The 16,755-nt window shown below is 38.8% G+C and overlaps 3 protein-coding genes across 4 annotated transcripts; 1 reads left to right on the top strand and 2 right to left on the bottom strand.

Annotated features, from left to right (window-relative positions):
• Positions 1–252: 252 nt before the first annotated feature.
• LOC119553114 (protein new-glue 1-like) lies at positions 253–594 on the top strand. Its single transcript, XM_037863293.1, has one exon. The coding sequence runs from the start codon at positions 253–255 to the stop codon at positions 592–594; it is 342 nt and encodes a 113-aa protein (XP_037719221.1).
• Positions 595–2,514: 1,920 nt separating this feature from the next.
• On the bottom strand, positions 2,515–2,856 carry LOC119555207 (protein new-glue 1-like). The gene has a single exon (XM_037866463.1). The coding sequence runs from the start codon at positions 2,854–2,856 to the stop codon at positions 2,515–2,517; it is 342 nt and encodes a 113-aa protein (XP_037722391.1).
• Positions 2,857–4,823: 1,967 nt separating this feature from the next.
• LOC119553112 (protein new-glue 1-like) lies at positions 4,824–5,751 on the bottom strand. Of its 2 annotated transcripts, XM_037863289.1 has the most exons (2): positions 5,008–5,751; positions 4,824–4,950 (listed from the first exon to the last, which is right to left on the bottom strand). In XM_037863289.1, the coding sequence occupies exons 1-2, from the start codon at positions 5,316–5,318 to the stop codon at positions 4,824–4,826; spliced, it is 438 nt and encodes a 145-aa protein (XP_037719217.1). In that variant the 5' UTR covers positions 5,319–5,751. The 2 variants fall into 2 exon arrangements, with proteins under 2 accessions (XP_037719217.1, XP_037719216.1); XM_037863288.1 differs by having other exon boundaries at positions 4,824–5,751.
• Positions 5,752–16,755: the final 11,004 nt, after the last annotated feature.

Genomic DNA, 16,755 nt, shown 5'->3' with positions numbered 1-16,755 from the left:
TTAAAAGTTTATATACAAAATATATGCCGCCTTAAATCCAAACATCGTCAAAGTATCTTCAATATTTATTCAACTGCTCAGTGGTGGTAAAAGTTCTATGCGAAATATTGTTTGCTTAACCTAGTTTTTAAGATAGGCTCACAGATTCCGATTGAGTGAAACTTAAGTAGGGCATTGCCCAAGAGGTATAAATAGTGAAAGATTGGGAAGAGTACAGCATCAGTTGATCATATCCAACTACCAATCATCAACATGAAGTACTCCTGTGCGCTGCTCCTTTTGGCCATCCTGGGATGCTGCCTGGTGAGCCTGTCGAGAGCTGCCTCAACCACAGCCGCAAGCACAACCGCTACGACGGAGGCCTCCACCGCCGCCACCACCGCCACCGACGCCACCACCACCACCACCGCCGCCACCACCACAGCCGCGTCCTCGGCCACCACCACGACCGAGTCGTCCTCGAACACCACAACCACCACAACCACCACAGCTGCTTCCTCCGGCAAAAAGAAGCACGTGACCCACTACAAGCGCAAGACCCACCGCCCCAAGAAGGTCAAGAAGATCCACCACAAGAAGAAGAGCAGCGGTTAAGCAGCCTTATTTCCCTTCAATCTGGCTACAGCCTCTTTGACTATCTCTCCGACTCTTCCACTTCTCTTGTTATGGCTACATAGTTACAGTTAATATGTTTATTTATTTTTAGAACCAGACATCTACTTGTTTCTTTGTTATTAAATTATTGGGCAAAATGTTAAATATTGTTTTAATATACCTAAATTGGCATTAAAAAATTTTTTTTGATCTAATCGGCATAGATTTTAACCAATCATTTGTATGAAAACATAAAGTACCTGAGACTAAACTTCGATAAAAGACTCACCTGGAAGGCACTCAATCTATCTATCTATCTATCTCAATCTCAATCTCAAATTTAAAAAAATGTACTGGTACTACTACTCTTAGTCCAACCACCAACTACAACTACTACAAGATAGATATTGATAAGAAAAACCAAATTGCATTTACACTTTTACAAAATCCTCAAACATGTGGGCGCAAGACAGGTTTTAACGTGGGCGTTTGTGGGCGTTAGAGTGGGTGTTACTGAAGCAAACTTGCGCTGTCCCAGAACCCCAAGAATCTGTATTCCAAATCCCAACTATTTAGCTTTTATAGTTTTAAAAATCTCAGCGTTCATACGGACTGACCGAAAGACGGACAGACGAACATGGCTAGATCGACTCGGCTAGTGATACCCATTAAGAAAATATATACTTTATAGGGTCGGAAACGCTTCCTTCAACCTGTTACATACTTTCCGACGAATCTAGTATTCCCTTTTACTCTACGAGAGACCGTATAATAATATAATTTTAATCAAGATAATTTTTGGTCACGGTTGTAAATATGGTCAGAATCCTTTAGTTTTTTTTTTCAAAACTGGAATATGCTTTTGATGTATTTTAAAATGTACATGTTTTTTTTATAATTAGAGAGATTTTTAGCAATTGTCAATTTGGTATCGGATCTACACAGCGACCCGATCTCGGTCCAAAGCTGTACTACTTTTTTAAATCTTAGCTAACAAAAAAATTCGCACGGCCGTTATTTTGAAAGTTAAAAAAATTAAAAATGTTTAAGTTATATAAGAACTATGTAATCCCCGTGCCAAGACATGAAATCCTAGTACAATCCCATATTGGTTAAAAATAATAAAACACACAACAAATTTACTATTCAATATGTATTTTCCTCCTTAAGCGGAAAAACTCAATTTTTAAATTTTAAAGTCACTGCAAAATATAAAGATCTTTATTTGTAAACGGCCTTTAAAAACAAAAAAAAACTATATTTTCTTTTACCATTTTTTTACGCATGGAAACTTTTTACCCTTACGTTTTGAGCCCTTGAGTCATCAAAATTTGTTTTTCTTTCTTTGTTTGCATTGACGATTCACAAACAGAGCCAATAAGAAAACAGAATAAATATAAAATACGGCTTTTCTTAAATATGATTATTTTCTTCACGTTTCTTGGATAAGAAACAATTATTTCCAAAATTATTTGCCCAGGAAAAAATGTAAAGGCAATACCTTTAAATATCGTTGACTTGCAGGAATCGGAAAAGTTTTTATAGGAGGTATATCTTTTATGGATATAAATGTATTTCCCGAGCTATAGGAAAATAAAATGTTATCTTACCAATTAAACAACTTTAATTTTAGAGAAACAAAAATATTTCAAATTATTTTCTCGAAATAATGGTATTAGATGTGCCACGACCGATGATCTTGACCGTCAAATGATGTTTGATGTAGCACTCTTTTCTTGAATTAAGGTTGAATTTTTAGTTATATGATTATAAATAACATTACTAAACATTTTACTTATTAATTTTATATTTTGATTAACAATAATAGGTATAATTATAAAACTATAAAATTTGTGAGAGAAATGAAGGAAGTCAGAGTTCGAAGCAACTGGAACCGAATTGAAGGGAGTTTAAGGGCGTTTAATCGCTGCTCTTCTTCTTGTGGTGGATCTTCTTGACCTTCTTGGGGCGGTGGGTCTTGCGCTTGTAGTGGGTCACGTGCTTCTTTTTGCCGGAGGAAGCAGCTGTGGTGGTTGTGGTGGTTGTGGTGTTCGAGGACGACTCGGTCGTGGTGGTGGCCGAGGACGCGGCTGTGGTGGTGGCGGCGGTGGTGGTGGTGGTGGCGTCGGTGGCGGTGGAGGCGGCGGTGGAGGCCTCCGTCGTTGCGGTTGTGCTTGCGGCTGTGGTTGAGGCAGCTCTCGACAGGCTCACCAGGCAGCATCCCAGGATGGCCAAAAGGAGCAGCGCACAGGAGTACTTCATGTTGATGATAGTTGGATATGATCAACTGATGCTGTTCTGGCTGGACCACCACACCTTTTATACCTATTTTGTAAGATAGAAAAGCAAACATCTGACGGATCTGGGTTTATCCGCATTAGCGTGAGAACCGTACGCATAATACCATCTGATCCACTTCTTCGAGCCTATCTTGAAAACCAGGCTACTCAAATAAAAATTTGCAAAGTACTGAGCCTACCACAAAACAGCTGTGCAAACTTCAAAGATATTTGGCGAACTTCAATTTAGCTGGAATCATGTTGACTCTGCTTCGACTTTCAGCTGGATGTATTTATACACGCACTTTTTAATTATATTATATCACTGGGAACAAACGTGACAAATGTAGCACGGTAAAATAGATATAATGACCCATTATACGAGCACGAAGATAAATGTGCTTATTAGGTTACTCGTAGAGTAAAAGGGTATACTAGAAGGAAGCGTTTCCAACCCCTTAAAGAATACATATTCCTGAACAGGATCACTAGCCGAGTCGATCTAGCCATGTCCGTCTGTCCTTCCGTCCGTATGACAGCTGAGATTTCGGAAACTAGAAGAGCTAGAATGTTGGGATTGAGCGTGCAGATTCTTGGGTTTCCTGCGCAGCTTAAGTTAGTTTCAGCAGGGTGCCACGCCCAATCTCACGCCCAAGACTCGTAATCAGCCGACATGAATGAACGATAGGTGTCGCTATTTCGTTGGCTGAGTAACGGGTATCTGATTGTCTCTTTCTCTTCCTTTCTTTTTATAACCTTGCATAGGGTATTAAAAGTTCCATTTCTATTGCCGAACGTGAAGGATCAGAGCACTATGTATATCTAATGGACCCCATAGGCATAATCGAAAAAAAGATAAATTTTAGCTTCGAATTAACTAAATATGTGAGCGGAAGTTAACTTTGGAAAGCCAATATTAGATACTTATAAAATATTACACATTTATCCTGAAAAACATCAATTTCGTACCTATTTTACCCTATTGCTTCTATGGTAGCTATAAAAATAGTCTCCCGATCGGCCAGATTTTTAGTGCTGATCAAGCTATAAATCAAATAAAACGATTTGCAAAGTTTAATGTTGCTAGCTTTTAAGCTGCTGAAATTTACAAAAAAATTGGGAAATTTGGCATATTTTGATCGATCCCATGGGAGCTATAAGATATGGTCGTCCGATCGGGGGTTTTTTAAACTGGATCTGCGTGCTCAAATCGCTAGCTTTTAGTATGAGCTCACAAACGATATGCAATCAGACGGACAAATCTATATGGACTCGCCTAGTGAAGCTGATCATGAATATATTTACTTTATAGGTCGGATGCGCATCTTTCACTCCGTTACAAACCACTGACAACAATTATAGTACCCTCTACAAGAATATGCCGCGCATATCTTCATCATCCCAGGAACAGCGCCATCAGGCATCACTTAGACGAATCGTGGAGAAATAATATTAGAAACGATGACAGTCATATTACGTGATTATAAAATCAATTTTATATTTAAAACGAATTTTAAAATCGTCAACTTAACCAAAATTTGTCTAGAGTGGTTTGTCTAACTCGAGATCAAGTGTTGTATTTGATTTGAAGATATATAGAGATGGATAGTTCATCTAGCTGAAATGTCGCGTCTTTGATTTTAAGTCAAATCTGACACTTGACCTCTATTGGTTCATACTACTATAGTACCCAATAGAAAGTTTGCAAAATAACCAATACTTAAAGTTGATAGAGTTAATATTCCCATATAATTAAAATAGATATAAACCGCAATAGAAATAGAAAAATATTGCGAAAAACCCAATTAAAATTTAGAAAACATCAATTTGCCAAAGTCAGCGGAATAAGGTGTAGGGAATTTTATTGAGAATTCAACCACAACAGGAGACGAATTTAAGAAGTTGGAGCTCAAAACAAATGGAGTCGGATTGGGGGGAATAAAACGCTGTTTAGCCGCTGCGCTTCTTCTTGCGGTGGATCTTCCTGACCTTCTTGGGGCGGTGGGTCTTGCGCTTGTAGTGGGTCACGTGCTTCTTCTTTTTGCCGGAGGAAGCAGCTGTGGTGGTGGTTGTGGTGCTTGCGGTGGTTGTGGTGGTCGCGGACGCGGCTGTGGTGGTGGTGGTGGCCGAGGACGCGGCTGTGGTGGCGGTGGTGGCCGTGGTGGCCGTGGACGCGGCTGTGGTGGCGGTGGAGGCCTCCGTCGTAGCGGTTGTGCTTGCGGCTGTGGTTGAGGCAGCTCTCGACAGGCTCACCAGGCAGCATCCCAGGATGGCCAAAAGGAGCAGCGCACAGGAGTACTTCATGTTGATGATTGGTAGTTGGATATGATCAACTGATGCTGTTCTGTCTCGAACCTCAAACTTTTTATACCATTTGGACGCGCGAGGGACTAATTTATCTAACGAAACTGGGTTTATCCGCATTAGCGTGAGAACTTTGCGCATAATACCATTTGATCTACATCTTTGGGCCTATCTAACAAGGCTAAGCAAATAGTTATTGGCCAAGAACTATGCCTACCACAAAACAGGTGTTTAAATATTAAAATATTTAAATTATGACGTCGGTATTTTACAATGCCAAAATTACTGGAGATAACAAGCAAATAAAAAGTAGGCTAGTTATTTTGACCTAAAAAAAATCAAACAAATATAAATTGAATAATAATCAAATACGTTTAATTAAGGTTTATTTTTAAAGTTATGATGAAAAGATATATCTTTATATCTTTTAACCGTTATAACCGTTGGAGGGCCTTTAAAATCAGTTGCAACTCTCCTTTATTTTACATTGTTCTCTGGCTCTCCACAAGCTTTAGGTAAGTCTCCCCTGTTATTAACAGGATGCTGTGATATAAACCCACAGGACTAGAATGACGAAAAAGGGAGATAGAGCGAGCACCAGTGAGCACGGGACACAAATATATATATCTATAGAGAGAGAACGTGGAAAATTTTGGGAGGGAGTCCGAGTTCAGCAGAAATCGGATGAGAACGAGTGGTGCGGTGGGTTGGTATGATGGCTCGGGGAGTGTCTGCTCCACCACTGCAACTTGGAGCTTGGAGTGCAGGACAAACACCCAGGACTCACGCCCCACCCCAAAGAGGCACCGGAGAGGTGAGGGTCGTGCCTACAGGAAGGTCCTTGCAACTGCAACAATAAACGGGGCTGAGATGCGGCAAGGCTGCTCTGCTGGCGGCGGATTGGTTGCCGGGCTTAGCGGTGTGGCTGTGAGTCCTGTGCCCCACCAACGCCACCACCCACACCTCCACTCCCGCCCACTCCCGCCGTTCGCCTCGCGGCCTGCACAAGTGCAAGGATATTGTCGCCACCGCCTGCTCCTGCACTCAGGAAAATCTATTTAGCCTGAATTGAAAATAAAACAGAATTTATAGTTGGGATATTGGGTTTTTGGTATCCACAGGCAAATTACTGCTTAATAAATGAGTACATTTTTTATAACTATTTCCTTGAAACAGTAAATATTATTAAACCTTGAAGAAATAAGGAGGAAGTAATCAAGGGTCAGAGTATTAGAAATTATTTTAAATAAGTGTGTATAATAACGTGAACTAATTACTAACTAAAACATCTAAGAAGTTATAAATATAAAAACTACCATTTTTACTAGTAGTCTCAGGGAAACAAATGCCTTGATTTTAAACATTGACCTTAAGTTTATAATGGAGTTTCTTATATCATAAGGAACAATTTTCTAGGTGTGGGAACTGCTTAAATAAAAATTCATGTAAGGTATTATACGTTTTATTAGTAAAACAGGTAAATTCTTAAGATTTAACAATCAATATAAAACCATTTAAATATTTTTTATATTTTCTTTATGAACTTGGTATATGACTAGAATATTTTGCCTTTAAAGAAGAAACTGCTTGTTGAACTTCTGCTTTGGGTTAGGTAATAAGGGACCTCAGACCCAATGTGGCCTAATATTTTTCCCAGTGTGCTGCTGTTCCTGCTTCCTGCTCCTCCTGCCGTTCCCGATTCGGTTTCTGTGCCTGCATCGTTGCAGCATCGCTGTTGCTGTTGTGTCTCGTTTTCGCAGGATGGATGGTTGGATGTGGATGCGGATGTGGATGTGAATGGGCGGGTGGATGTGGATGGGGATGGGGGGACTGCAGTGGTTTGGTGTGCTGCCTGCCGTGTGCCACTTTGGCCATGTTCGTGGCCGTGGCCGTGGCCTCGACTCATGCGCTCGTTCTCGTTTCCCTGCAGCTTCACAACTCGACTCCGGCCCAGCCAAGGCCAAGCCAGCAGAGCAGAGCAGAGGACGTCGTCGCCGGCGATAATGTGGCACAATGACATTGCCATTGAACTAGGTCGAGGACGTGGACGTGTTCCCTTTTGGCCACCGCCACCGCCACCTCCGTCGCCACCGCCTGTTTGGTTAATGTCTGCCTCCGTCTTCGTGGCCTGTTTCTCGTGGGCTGTGGTGGTGGTCCCACCGAGTCCCAAACCACTGGAGCCCCATATCTTGCGGCGAAATGCGGATTGTGGCGATGCAGATGCTGTTCCGACTTTTTACTTCGCGGCGCACAGGTTAATGTGGGACTTTTTGGGTACTATCATTCAAGGCCCATGAGTAAATATTTCTTCAATTAATTGTAATAAAATCAGGCACGTATTTAACCTCAGGTATATTAAAGCAAATAGTAAAAATTGTAGACATGAATGTTTCATTTTTAAAACATATCTCAACATATATCCAGAACCCTTAAATATTCATAGTTATAATCAAATAAATATCAAGCAATTTTCGTTTCACTAAAGCAAGTTAAATAATACATTTCTTAGTAGTCAGTATATTACACTTACAACTCCAAGTTTGATTTTAGTGAAATAGTATTTTTTTATTCTTAAATTTTTAAGCAGTCCCAGAATGTTTACCATTTTTTTTTACAAAGCCAAATTAAATAAGCATTATGCATTATTATGAATTTAAGAAATCTTAATTAATTTATCAAGCGATAACGATTTCTCATAAAATCGGACGCTTAATTACAACTAATTTATTAAAATCGAATGCTTTGCTAATTGATCCTGTTAAATACTATAACTACTACCACATTGATTTTCTATCAAAATCGATTGCGCAAAGTGTTGTTATAGATATACATTTTATCAGCGATTGAGAGTGGTCTTCAGTATAGAGAGATAATATTAAATTAAAAATCGCAAGCCCTTCTCAGAACTGTACACCGAGTAAACGAAGTCCTAATCAGTTTTTTGATTCCTTTGAGAAACCCAATTCAGCATCTTGTTCGTGCAGAAAGACTCGGCACCTAATGACATTAGGAGCAATGTCCGAATATTGAAGGAGATTAATGGAATTTTGGCAAAAATAAAGCCGACAAAGACGGCTGGCAATCAATTAAAATGCATAGACTGCAGTCGGCCTAATGAAAGCTTTTTCTTCGATGTCCAGACAGTTTCATCTGCTGTCCGTTTCAGGGAATTGGCAGTTTTTGGGGTGTGGGATTTTATGGATGTGTCTGCGCTTTGTCTAAGTTCTTGTTTTTGGGCCGACGCGCCGGTTTGGGGATGAGTTTTATTTATTTTAATTTAAATGAAATTTATTTTATGCACATACGTACGCATACAGAGGCTGTTTTTTTGAGCGGCTAGTCAAAAGCTAAGGGTTGATTTTGTACATTTATATATGCACATGGATTATGCACCCACACACGCTCGTTTCGAACGTTTTCAGTTATGTGTAAAGAGGGTGGACCTTAAAAAGGCCAAGTTAGAAAGTTATCGACCTGAGCAGTGAATGTTTAACACCAATTGCGTATACGACATGTGTGCCAGGTTATGATTCATAGAACTTAACGTTTATTGATTCGGAATGCGTTTTGTGTTCTGTACTTAAAGTATGACTTTATAAAATCTTTAAATATTAAATATGTAAGCTTGTATTGGTCAAAAAATACTAATAAAATTAGAAGAGGCTTCAATTTGTTTAATTATGTATTATTGTTTTTTAATGTAAGACATTCAAAAAATTTTAAATTGCAACTGATTATGAAAGATGTTGGTTAAAGAGCTGTCTTTATATTTGGTGCTCAATTAAGGTCCACTCTAGTCCGCATATTCCATATAGAAAATGCAACTAAAATGTTTCACATGCAGTTTGTTTTTGCTGTTTTATGGCCAGTGTCTGGCCTGTCGCACCAGCCCCTCCCACAACCGCCCCTCCACCGCCTCTGCCACCCACCACCCCCTCAGCCACCCACTTGGCCATGTGGCAGACGGGCGATTGCAGTTGCAGTTGTTGCAACAACATTTGTTGTTGCTGCCAGCCTGCAGTCTGGCAAAAATTTTGCCATTTGATTGCATTTTGTTGGGCGGCGTTTTTGTGTAGAGCAGAGTTTGTTGCACTTCACCATGAAGTTAGGTGATGCAAGCACACAGATACACACACACACACACACGAGCGCACGATGCAGAAAAACGCACTAACACATAGGCACACAAACAGCATAGGCCTTAGGATACTACAAAACTTCTACATACGCATTTGTCTAGACATACAAACCGACGCATTTGTGCGGGGATGTGCGTTTATGTAAAAGTGTTTTTTTATTATATAAATCTCTATACATATTTTATAATACGTATACATAAAATTCCATTTTTTAGTTTGATTTTGCATGCTGTCGTCTGCTAAAAATAATAACAAAATGGCCGTACAGCCAGTACAGTTGTGTGCAAAACGCCTCCTAGTGCATGCAGTTTCCTGTGCCTGGCATGCGTTGCATACTTTCGGGTGTTGCACAAGTAACACACATTTTGGGGCACAAGAAAGGAAGCCAGTTGTTGATACCCCTTTTGAGGAGGTCCCCCAAGGGGAAATCGGTGCCACAGAGATCCCCAAGGGCATTGCTCCTTGCCCCAAGCTATCCAACTACAGTCAAAGTTATCTAACTAAATCGTTGGCCTTTACTATTTTGGAAGCTTGTACGAGTAACTATATATTGTTTTTAAATGTTTTATATACTTAAATGTTTATGCTTATCAAGTATAGGAATCAAGATTGAAAAATAAAAATTTTAAAACTATTTAATTCTTTATCGTAAATCTACAGATTTCAAATTACTTTTGAAGGTGTCTAAATGTATGCTACGATAAAGTTTGAGTCCAATTTACACCACATTACACCAATTTTGATGCGGAAATTTACTATATATAGCACAGTATAGTAAACATCTATGTTAATTTTAAAATGACAAATAAATTCTTTCGGTTTTTAAAATAATTTATTGGATTTCTTTAAGAACAAGATGAAAAATTTCATTGAAGTTAACTGGTTTACAGACAATTCTATATATTTCAATGCCCAATTTAGAGCGTTCGTTCGACTAAGAAGAGTTATAGTTAGGGAATTGGGACTGTGGCCAGCCTACAAGCCATCCATCTGTGCTGCAACGAAAATTGTGGGTGCTTTTTTACGCGTGGCACACACAGTCGCCCCACAGCGGGGCATGCAGCAAGTGGCAGAGGACCACCGGGCGTATGGGTTCTCCTCAGAAGGCCTCCTCCGGCCACGCTGCCAACTCCGCACATTCGGCCGACTGCCGACTGGTTTGTTTAGAATTTTAGATTTTAGCGCGTTTTAGAATTTTATGAATGAATTTTTGGCGCTCGGCAGAGCTCCGCCTGCCGGGTGGTGCCACCCATTTCCACACCCACTTCAAATGGTTAGACCACTCCGATTCGTTTGGCTCGATTCACTTTTAGTTTTTGGTTAGTTTTCGGTTCCCCATTTATTTTTGGGGGGTGACGCTGTGACCTTGCCGGGGTGTTCCGGTGTTGTTTAGATTTAGTTTCTATTGGGCTGCACTTCAGCTGGTTCCTTTTTGCGTTTGGCACAAATCTGTGCATATGCACGTGTGGGGCCCTTAGACAAAAGTCGGTCCTGTGTCCTTTTTTTCTTGCATAAGGGTATTGATTTTATGGTAAACGTTGTAAGTTTGCCACTTTAAAATGACAACACAATGAAAGCAGAATCTAGGGGACTAAAAAAGTTATGCAAACAGTGTCTGATTATAACTTTATAAAAAATGTGAAAAATAATTTGTCCGAGAAAACAGCATTTACAAACCACTTATGAAGTTGTCAATACTTTTCTAAACTTCATTTGAACATACTAAATAACATTTTAAAGTTTAAACGTCAAAAATACCTCTTTTTAATTTTGTTAATTTTATAATTTATTCTATAAAACAATCAATAAATCTTAAGAATCATCCTAAAAGGTTACTGGGAAGGGGTTTAAAATAATCATCTTAAATAACTCTTATTTAAGGTCCCTGACTTAAACCATTAAAAAAATAATAGCAAATAAAATAAAAATGTAAAGCTGTTACAGGATTATCTTTCCAGGAAATCCAAAAAAAAATTTTTTTTTTATAAAAAATGTGGCTTTAAGAATTTTTATTAAAACTTGAATGATTTAATCTGTTAAGATATGATATTTATAAAAGGTTTATAAAGGAGTGAAAAAACACCTTAATTTTCAATACGGTCCAAAAGAAATCGTGTAGGAATAAAAATGTCATCCATCTCGAATTATTGTATTTAAAACAATTACAATTACAAAAGTATTCCTCCAACCCAATTTAAAAACGTTTTAAGAGTCAAATAAAATAGTTCTTACTAAATGGCTAGAACAACTAGTTCTGAATTTTCATTTTGAGTATATTGTTTTTCATTACTTAACCCTTTTACGATCCATTATTTTCTTCTTTGGCTTGATGATATAAAGCATTATGTAAATGTGCAAATAATGGAAGGAGGACATGCAACCTCCGTGAAGCTCCTTAAGAAAAATAAATCAATTTTTGAATTTAATTGCTTGCATATATCTGGATATGTACAGGAGTTTATGTATACATAAATCATCCTCACTAAAATTCAACACATCCCATACCCGTCAGCAACTCGAATCAAACGAAATGATTTGTGGACCGCCCTTTAAGCTAAACAAAGAGTGCTTTTTATGCACAGCCATATAAATCACACGAGTATATAAGAGCACTTATGTAAGTTCTTATATACTGCAGCACTTTAATAGGTTTTATTAGATCTGATGCAGGCAAAAATGCCTATTAAAAATGCGTTTGAAAAAAACTGTTGCATACCTGACGGCGCGCGCTCAAATTAACTAACGGGACATTGAAAACTGCAGTGAGAGCATAGAGCGGCAGAGAGTCGTATGCGAGAGCATCACAGCATCCTAGTGTGGGAGAGAGAGAGAACCGAAGCGTGGCGAAGTTCTACGAAGTTCGAAGAGTAGTTACGAAAGCCGGGGCAGGGGGACTTCGGCACTAGATGTAAGGACACTGAGGGGGCGAAACGAAGAGAGCATTCGGCACTAAGCCGGCGAGAGAACAAACACAAAAGCGAAAGCGAGGAGCCGGCATATGTAGGTGCTCGTGTGTGTGTTCGAGAGAGGGAGGTGTTTTTGCTTGTGTGGGTGTGCACCACGTACACTCGCAACGGTGTGTGTGTGCGTGTGTGCCGCTTTGTCGGCAATTTAAAGAGTAAATAATTGTCTGCCGCCGGCAAACATTTGGCCAAACTGCTAGTCCTCAGAATGTGCCACTGTATTGGTGCCGCTTGCCACTTTCGGCCTCTGTATTGGTGCCGAGTATCGGCTCTTCGTCACCAAACTCTACACAATTTTAGGCGCCGGACGAACGCACTTTCAATCAGTTAACTTTATAACGTCAGCGCCGACACTACGTCATCCGGTCGAATCGAATCGTATCGAATCGAATCGAATCCGGCGTTACGCCCCCAGAAACACAAATTTTGCACTTGTATTCGTATTGCCGCGCTGCGATTTTCGTCGCGTTTTTACTTTCACGCGACCAACTCGCTGAACGTCAACAATTCGCGTGAAAACGTGTGTCTGCCAAGTGTTTTGCAACCTGTATTCAGCATGGTTTTATCGTGCCTTTCCCCAAGAGCCGGCTAATGTGAATAAAGCGCTGAGCAATTGAAATCCTGAATCCTGTGAGTATATGGCTTTTTTGGGTACATGCAAATCACTCATGGGAAGTTAATCGAGCAATTAGCACTGTTGTGGGGCGCACAAAAGCATGCTATATTTGTTTTAAGATCCACAGATGATTTTACTAAGGGAATTGCGACACACTCTCGACGGCATTGAACAATACGATAAACAATATATAAACTGAGCAAATAGTACTGTAGTGGGGCTCACAAAAGTATGCTATATTTGTTTTAACATCCATAGTTGATTTTACTAAAACAATTGCGACACATTCTCTGCAGCATTGAGCAATACAATAAACAATATAAGAAATGTAATTCTATTTATAATTAAATCGTTTGTATTAGAACCTTCATATAATATGGTGTGATTAGAATACAATGTTTTATCATAAAAAATATATTTACAAGGAATATAAAAATATGTTTCTACTGTTATGATTCTGTTGAGTGTTATCATCTCCTCCGAAACTAGGTTTTTTCAAAGCCGTTAGTAAGAGCTATTTCAGACTTATATTGTTAAATGTAGGACGTGCTTTTTTTTTTAATTATCAAATATCCCATATTTTTATATAAGTCATTTTACTTTGGCTTACAATTTTTTTAAATCAGCCAAATTGGTGAATAAAATAAACCAAACAAGAAAGGAAGCTAGCTTCGGCACGCCGAAGATTCTATACACTTGCAGGTCGTGCCACGGAAGCATTGTATGTACAGAGCTTTCCAATTTTTAAAAATCTAAAAACTAACTATACAAATTTCTAGATGATGTTCCATTGAAATTTACTAAATAAATATAACGGTCTATGTATTATTTTGAAATTAATTATTCGATCGTTCCTATAACAGCTATAGGAAGAAGTCGTCCGATTTGATTTAAATTTAATTTGAAATTCTGAAATATAAAAAGAATGATATTCCCAAGTGTAAAAGTTAATATGTCAAAATCATTGATCATTCCTATGGGAGCTATAGGATATAGTTGTCCGATCCGGTTTGTTCCGACTTGAAAGTTTCATCCCGATAGCTTTAAAACTGAGAGACTTGTTTGCGTAGAAATCAAGATCAAGAATATATATACTTTATGGGGTCGGAACGTTTCCTTCCCTGCGTTGCAAACTTCTGACTAAAATCTTTATAACCTCTGCATAACCATAACTAGGCCCCTAAAATCAAAAATAAAAATTGTTAGAAGAATATTTAATATTGTAACTTCTTATTCAACACTGGCACCTTTTAACGCGATATTTATTTTAAAAAGTTTACTGCGACTTATAAACGTTAAGACTAACGCTCATTTTACTCTTGTTAACAAACGAATCAGGGAATTTGGACAATAAATAAAACTATATTTACAAATATCAGCCTAGTCGGTTAAAAAAATTAGAAATTCCCAGTTGTCCTGTTATAAAAGAAATCACAAATAACTCCAATTTACGGTTCCTAATTCAGACGAGTTCAAAAGCTTAAAATACATTTTAAAGCACCCATTAATCAAACTATTGGACGTGTTACTTAAGTTTTCTTTTAAATGTAAAATGAATAGCTCTAGATGAATTATTCTCAAGAAATGATAATCAAAAATGTGAAATCCATTTTGATAGATAAACCATTTAAATATTTTTTCAAGAATGGCTTTTGATTCAATACTGATTGATACAAGAGCAGTTGGGAATCAGATATAATGTGGTTATCTTATCGTTCTCCTTACATTCTTTTATGTCTAATTTCCATGCCGAAATGTCTGAGAAACTGCTTAAATAAGGCAACGCACTTTCACCCAAATGCCGGCCACTTAATTCGCGCCCAATCGGGTAATAAATCAGCATTTAATGGGCCTGCATCGAAATACGGACTCAGCCGACATAACGTCATCGACATCATGTGACCGCGTTTCCGAATTTCCCCGAAACTTTCGTACGTGCGCTGTGTGTCGGCCCCGAAATACAAAATACAAAATACGGAATACGAAATACAGAATGCACGGGTCATGGCCACGGCCACGGCCACGGCCACGAATATGGCATTTCGGCGACTCCGGCTGCGGATACAACAACTCCGGCTCCGGCTGCAAACTCCGGCTCTGCCGTGCCCGCAGTTTCACTTTCACGGGAGTTATGGGCGTTGCGGGTGCGACTTGCACTCAGCCTCACAGTTCGTCTTTTCCAATTCGGCGGGTGCATGGCAACGGACACGGACACGGATACGGATGCGAATGCGAACGCGGATACGGACACGGTTGGGGCCACCCGAACTGCCAGTGACAATGTCGCACAGTGGGAAGAATATCAATTTTAATGGGGCTTGAAAAATTAGGTCCGTAAGGGGGAGAAAGCGACGCAAGCTGTGCCTTTTTCTTTAAATCGTTTGATGAAATTCCATGAAATGGCAGAAAAATCTGTGCATAACCACCGTATTATGTATTTCATGATAGTTTAGTGCTGAAACACTCTAAATAGCTCTATATAAATTATAATTAATCTAACACATCTATCATACATCTATGTTGCTAAAATGGATGATATTTTTCAAAAATTCATAATACTCGTGACATAAACATAAAAACAGGAAACAACAAAATTTAATTCGCTAAAAGTATAAAACATAATTGTAGCAAACTTATGAGTTACATTTAATGAGATAACCTGATGAGCTAACAAAAAATGCAAGACCATTATATACTCTAGTTATTATCTTCAAACAATATCTTTTTTTTCTAAATTATACTTTTTTTATTTTCTATAAAATGTAATATAAAATTTATAACTATTTTTAACATTTTTAAGTTAGCACTTCGGATTTTTCGTATTAGTAATATTATTAAGTATACGCAGCGTTGGTAACTAGGCAGCATTAAAAAAGTAAGAAATGTTTTTTTATCTTATGACATTATTTCAGAGAATAAGTATATCTTCTAAGCCTTAAAAATAAATTACAATACTTTTAGGATTGAGAATATTTTTTTTGACCATATTAATTTAACAACATTAATTGCATTCTGAGTTCCCTACCGGTGCCTGCCACTTGTAACACATTTTGCGATTGCCGGTTGAAGAAGGGGAATCGGTTGTTATGGAATTGGGCGGCGGAACGGAAACGAGAATGAGATTGTTGACGGTTTGACCGGCTGAGTACGGCAGGATGCGCCGACTTGCTGGATGCTCGTTTCTGCCGATACCACGCCGCCATAACGACCACGACCACGACGACGATGACGATGGTGATGCAATGGCAGTGCCTGAAAGCCAGAAGTGCCCACGCACCATCACCACAGCAGACCCACTCTCCCACACCCCCACCCCAACATGCGCATCGGAGAGTTGCACTTGCCGAACACCGCCCCATAAACCATATCCCATCCCCAGCACTTCTCATATCCCATCTCCCAGCCGCCTCTTTCCGCCGACACTCTCACTCTCCGATTCAGAAATGTGTGAGTTCTCGGGGCTTACTCGCCGCCGAGTGCAGCACAGCCGAGTGCACTGCTAAAAATATTTCCACTATCAGATCTTCACTACGTATACCTTATCTTACAACTTCATTTTGATTTCAGAAAAGCAACTTTATATATTTTTCTAACATATTTAAAAGGTTCATTAAATCTTATCAATATTGCCATAGTATAATACTAGGTAATAACTGGTTTTTAAAATATTAAAAAAATTATTTTAAAAAAATGTATCTTCAATATAACATGAATAATGAGATATACATTTTTTTAAATGTCTGAACAAAATGCTTTTAAATCTCTTAAAAATTCGAGAAGTCTACAAAATCATAGTGAGGGTATTATTACATTTGGACTTACTGAATTTATTTAAAAAAGTCTTGGCATCATAAGTATGG

Source organism: Drosophila subpulchrella, chromosome 3L (assembly GCF_014743375.2).
Source record: "Drosophila subpulchrella strain 33 F10 #4 breed RU33 chromosome 3L, RU_Dsub_v1.1 Primary Assembly, whole genome shotgun sequence".
Classification (NCBI taxonomy): domain Eukaryota; kingdom Metazoa; phylum Arthropoda; class Insecta; order Diptera; family Drosophilidae; genus Drosophila; species Drosophila subpulchrella.
The sequence above is the reverse complement of the archived record's forward strand: the minus strand, read 5'-3'. Positions and strand labels throughout refer to the sequence as shown.